At 44.1% G+C, this 5896-nt stretch overlaps 1 protein-coding gene across 1 annotated transcript; it reads right to left on the bottom strand.

Annotated features, from left to right (window-relative positions):
• Positions 1 to 1812: 1812 nt before the first annotated feature.
• On the bottom strand, positions 1813 to 5193 carry kctd12.2 (potassium channel tetramerisation domain containing 12.2). Its single transcript, XM_036563441.1, has one exon. It carries the CDS (start codon positions 4924 to 4926, stop codon positions 4096 to 4098), a length of 831 nt encoding a protein of 276 aa, XP_036419334.1. The 5' UTR covers positions 4927 to 5193; the 3' UTR covers positions 1813 to 4095.
• Between the last annotated feature and the right edge of the window lie 703 nt (positions 5194 to 5896).

The raw sequence follows: 5896 nt of genomic DNA on the forward strand, positions 1-5896 counted from the left end.
AACCTTTTTACCTTTTCTGCAACTGTATGTTGGAGTTTTTTTTAGTTTATTCCAACATTTACTCATAGGAAGGAATCAGCTCTGAGCCAGAGATGAGGACTCGAGTCAGTGACAGACTCGAGTTGAACCTCGAGTCACATTATAGAAAAAAAGCTTCAGTCTAAAGGACAGAGTAAAAGTAAAGAGTAAAGTCTGACATGCAGTAAATGTGGTGTTCAAAAGAAATGAGGCAAAACAGTCGGTTAATCTGCAGTTTGGATAGCAAGTATGCTAGCTAGCGATTTAGCTAATTTAGCTTTAGTTGTCAGATAATCTAGCTGAAGTTTCAGTAGGTTACAGATCACATTCCTTTAAAATGGTAGCTGGATTAGCTGCCACTCTAACTAGCTAGCATAGCTGCTATACAAAATACAAGTTCAAAATACAAATTCAAGTTGTTTTGCCTCTTTCCTCGAAACACCACATTTACCATTTCTGTTCTGTCCTTCAGTCTGAAGGTCTTCCTATAAAGGCTTGTTATGTGAAGCCATGCTGAACCTGACAGGTTTTAAGTAAGGGTTTACTTTGGCTAACAAAGAGACAAAACTAAAATTCTCTACTAAAGACTTGAGACAACTTGGACTCGCGGCAAAATGGGTTTTATATAGTACAACAAAAGGTTCTATTACTTAACAATAGAGGAACCTTTTTTAAAGCTACATAGAGCCATTTTTAAAAGGTTTGTTAAAGAACTATAATCAACAGGGTGTGTTTCAACGCGCTCATCAACTTCGACTCACCACACAAATGGCCACTCACAGCACAAAGAGGAGAGAAGAGAGTGAGAAGCAGACATTTAATCAGGACCCACTCCCCCTCGGCTAGGCTAATAGGTTAGTAAGTGCATTAGCTAGTAATGCAAACTTTGTCCCACAAAACATTTTTGGGAAGTCTAAATGAAATGTACAGACGTTTTGTGAATAGCTGCTTTGTCTGGCGATAAGCTTTGCTGTAGAATTGTGGTATGTTGGCTTTATTTGTTTGTTGTTGCTCATTGTGTAGCTTTTAGTTTGCTAACTAGCAAGCTAGCAGAGTAAAGTATTGAAGTTACTTATTAAATTAATGGTATCAGATGGAGTAGTTTGCTACCTGAAACCCAGTCTGAACAGAGGAAACTGAATGTTATGGTTTTGAAATATTAAGCATTTTAATGGCTTATGGCTTATGAACAGCCTTGTTCAGCATTTTGGGGGTGTTGAAAAGTGGAAATGGCCCTTAAGATGGTGTTGGAGATTCCTGTAACGGGAAATGACAAGGCCAAGTCAGCAAATCAGAAACACCTACCATATAGGTGCACTTTGCAGGGATAAAATTATTGACTGAAGCCCGTCTTTTCCACACAATATGTCAACCACCCTGTCAGCCACCATCATAGCATCGTAGTAGCACAGCTTTAATATTTTGAGCTAGTATGAGTGTTAGGCACAGCTATATTGCTGGGGTTTTAAACACTGTGTACTGTATTTAACCACTGAATTAAATTATAGATTAAAAATATTAGATTTCTTTTACAGTCTGTCTAAGGATGTGAATCTTCTGACTCTGTACTGATCAAAAGAATGATAAGTGCCTCAAATGTTAGGTTGCTGCAGCTAATGAGTGGCTGACCGTCAGTCATAAAGCGTGTTCTCCAACTCCAAAACATTGCCTTGCATGAACTACTCGTGTTCACGGAAAACTGCGCACGATCGACCAAGCATGTGATCCGACCACATTTCACTCAATGGGTGGTCTGCCGTCACAGTCGCAGATAAGAGTCTCCATTCATACATGAACATCTTTCATACTTAATTTATTCTTTGGGTCTTACAGATAAACAGTATGGGCAAAAGTTCAAGATTTCAAATATACAAGTGCAGAGGAAAAGAAATCACATGGTTTACTTCAGATGGAAAAAAGGGTTAAAATAGCCTTATGTAAGGGTCCAGTTTGAGGAACTGCTGTCAGATAAAACTAAACCAAACTGCAACAGTTGATTTCGCATGAGCCAGACATTATCTAACACCATCAAGCACGAAACCGAAGCTCATGCTGGAATGTTGCCAGAAACTTTACTGTCAATAAGGGAGACCCTCATTTTCTGTGTGAGCAGAAAATAAAAGTCCAGTGGGAGGACTGAAACAGGACAAATGTCTGGAAAACAGTACGTGAAACATTAAAATAGTAAGCGCTGCAGAGCATAAAGAGGAACAGATGCCTTGGAGTCTGACATGACTGACAGTGGGTGGAACATGAGGAATGATTCTTTTAGGAAGTTCAGAAACTTTTATGAATTTTCCTCCAATGAATTCGATACGTAGCACTGCTGTGTAACAGTACAGTGAACATTACCTGTCTTTCCCGCATCCAAATCTGTCCAGACAGGCCCGTCTGTTTCTGGTTTCTCAGGAATCTTAACAGAGTTCACTGAACTGTTTAAGCCAAACATTGTTTATCGCCATCAACTAGTCCTTAAACTTCTGCCAAAACACAGAACACACTTCTACTGATCTGCAGAGGTGGGAAGCAGCAAATTGACTAGCTCCTCTACTCAGCTCCATGTGCCTCAGTGAAATCTGGATTGATTTGTACTTTGTGTGTTCAAGAGCTAATACTTCTACTCATGTAGGCTTGTGAAGAAAAGATCTGCATTTTACTCAGTTCCATTTCAGTCATTCGCAGTTTAGTCATGAATTCCTTTTTCGCATTTGATATCATTCTCATCTGCTCAGCATCAGATCGACAGGATCCGAAAAAGAGAAGAAAGCACTTAACAAACTTCAGGCCCTATGCTGATAGATGCTGGATGTTCCTCTGACGTTCTGAACTCAACACTTGAGGCCTTTTTAGACTATTGGCCTTTTTTGCGCAAGCATTTCTGGTGTCTATTTTTATAGCTACTTGAGTCATAATATAATGGAAGTAATCATTTTTACTTCAGGATGTTTTCTGCCCACTTCTGCTTCCTCTCTGTGCACTAATGTTCTCGCACAACTGTGATTGACTCAGTGAAGGGGAATCAACCATAGGATTAATGCTTTTCCACCCAAGCTGGTTTCAGGGAGGTACTTTTAGTCTTAATTGGGTGCTTATTTCACAGAAGTGACTTGAGGATGGCATTTAGGTAATGTTAGCCACACCTGCTTCTCCGTGCTGTGATTATAATATCTCACAACGTGTGAGTTTCCTCAAAGAATGAGAAACATAAATAGTAGAATTCTGTCAAACTGAATCGGAAAAAAATCAACAGTAAAATTCTGTGTTTTTTGGTCCCGACACTTTTACAATGTGTTTTGTAGCATTTGGGATAATTCTGACAGTTCTACCCACCTCTACATCTTCTCTGCACACTGATAACACCCTCTCATAATTTGTTTGTCACCTCCATAAATAAGCAAACCTAACAATATGATTCTGGTTCGACTCATAAGATTTTGCGTTCTGTAGTTTTCGGACCTCCTTTTTTTTTGGTAGCAGAGAAGTTTTCCTTTTACTTTTTACTTGAGGGTGATTCTTAGACAGTTCTACCCACCTCTGTTTCTTTTATGCCCACTGTTTTTTTTACTTCAATGAATAAGACGAGAAGGTTCTGCCTCAAATTATAAGAATAAAAAAGAATAATAAAATAAAAAAAAACATAATTCTGTAGTTTTTGGACCAATCTTTATTTTTTGGTAGCTAAGTGTTCCTCTTAGTTTTACTTAAGGTTGTTTTAAGCAGTTCCACCTCTGCTTCTTCTATGCCCACTGGTTTGTTACCTCAGTGAATAAGACAAGGAGGTTCTGCCTCAAATAATAAGATTCCGCTTAAACAAATAATCAAAAAGAACAGAATTCTGTAGTTTTTGGATCCACTTTTTTCTTTAGGTTGTTTTTGGTGGCTAAGTTCTCTTCCTGTTTTCACTCATGGATGTTTTGGGGCAGTTCTACCCACCTCTGCTTCTTCTCTGCGCATTGATTGCTACTCTTTCACAACATGTGGGTTTCTCAATGGTGAAAAAATCAAAGGTAAGATTCTTAGAGTCCTCCAGTCCTATAGAGTGGTCACTTTTCTGTTTGTTTGTTTGTTTGTTTTTGGTCACTCCCTGCAAAACACGTACTCGGTGTAGCTCGTCCAGATCTTGTCCTCGTTGGGGTCGCTGCTGGTGTAGGCGCACGTGCCCGTGGAGCTGCAGGCGACCATTCGGAAGCCCGCTTCGGCCAGCCGGTCGAAAGCTTGCTCCAGGAAGTTGTACTTGAGGTAGTAGCGCGAAGTGTAGCGCTCCGGGGGTCGGTCGGGGTCTCGGCTCTCGTTGAGCGTGTCCCCGAACACTTCTTTGGCCAGCGAGGTCTTGCCGCACACGGTGATGCGCGCAACCCTGCGGAACTTGGCGTCCGTCTGGATGTCGCGGCCGATCGTGTACGAGCCCCTGTAGCCTATCGTGATGTAGCCGCACTTGAGGGAGGGCGAGCGGGGGTCGTTCAGACTGGACGTCGTGGTCGTGGAGGAGGACGCGAGCGCGCTCTCGTCGTGCTCGTGCTCGCCCTGTGCCTCGTCGCCAATGGAGTTCTCCTTGCTGACCAGCGGCGCGAGACGCCGCGCCAGGTCGTGCAGCTGGAAGAACTCGGCCTCCCTGCGCAGACCGGCGCGCTCGCGGAAGTAGTCGGGCAGCACGAGGTTGCCGTCGCGCAGGTAGTCCAGGATGTAGCGGAACAAGAAGCCGTCGCGGTCCAGAAAGAAGCGCCCCTTGGTGTCCGTGCTGAGCTCCGAGGGGCTCTGCTGACCGAACATGCGTCCGAGCAGAGAGTCCGGCACCGAGACGAGCGTGGAGCGCCGCGTCACGTACACCTGTCCGCCCACGTTCAGCTCCACCAGCTCCGGGAACGCGCCTGGGTCGCTGTTCGCGCCGCTTTTGCGCGGCTGAGCCATCGTACAGTCCTCGCACGCGCGCGCGTGTGGAAGTGAGGGTGAGGGTGCGTGCGCGCGCGTCCTCCGTTACCGAGCGCGGAGATAATGGAGCAGGGTGCCACTGCTATTGTGAGATTTTGCGCGCGAGGAGCAGGAGAGAGTCTGTCTGTGCGCGCGCGCGTCCTCCAGGGAGCAGAAGAGTGAGAACGCTCTGACTGCTCGCGGTTCCTCCCTTTTCTCCCCCCTCTTTTCCCTCTTCTTCTTCTGCACAGGTTTTGTTTATGTAGCGCTGGAAAGCAGAGCAGTGTGGGAGGAGGAAAGTGACGGGCAGCAGGAGGAGGACTTAACTCTTTATTAACACCGAGACCGAGACAGGCAGAGCAGCGTGCGAGGAAACTACAGCAGAGAGAAACGAATACATACAACACACACAGTTCGATTAATCGAGCACGGCTAAAATGTTCGTTATTTTGATTGGCTGGCGGTTTCGCCCGCGCCAATAAGGTTATAAGGCTATTCCAGGTTGTTATTGTATGGCTGGTCACCCTCACATAATACACGTTTGTTTTATTTATTTATTTAACATCATTGTAACATATAAATACAAAGACATACAGACAGAAAGATAATATTTCCAAAAGTATCCAGACACCCCTTGTGCTGACACTCCATAGAAGAGCATTGCCAATAACATGGGATGCTCTGGAGCAGCATCTGGAACTGCATTCTCTGGAGTGAAAGAGCTCCATCCAGTACCTTTGGGATGAGCTAGAGTGGCCTTCAGAACTGGTCATCCACCATCAGCAGCTGACCTCACAGCTGCTGTGGCTGAATGCAATCAAATCCTCGCAGCAATATTCCAACATCTAGAAAAGCCTTCTCAGAACAGTACAGGCTGTTACTGCAGTAAAGAGAACAAACTCCATATTTTTTAAGTAACACTGGATGAGCAGATGTCTACAAACCTTTGGACATATAATGCATCAGTCTA

Source organism: Colossoma macropomum, unplaced genomic scaffold, assembly GCF_904425465.1.
Source record: "Colossoma macropomum unplaced genomic scaffold, Colossoma_macropomum, whole genome shotgun sequence".
In the NCBI taxonomy this organism is placed as follows: domain Eukaryota; kingdom Metazoa; phylum Chordata; class Actinopteri; order Characiformes; family Serrasalmidae; genus Colossoma; species Colossoma macropomum.

Excerpts from the sequence above, each read along its gene's own strand:
- kctd12.2 (XM_036563441.1), bottom strand. The coding sequence starts at position 4,926 with ATGGCTCAGCCGCGCAAAAGCGGCGCGAACAGCGACCCAGGCGCGTTC.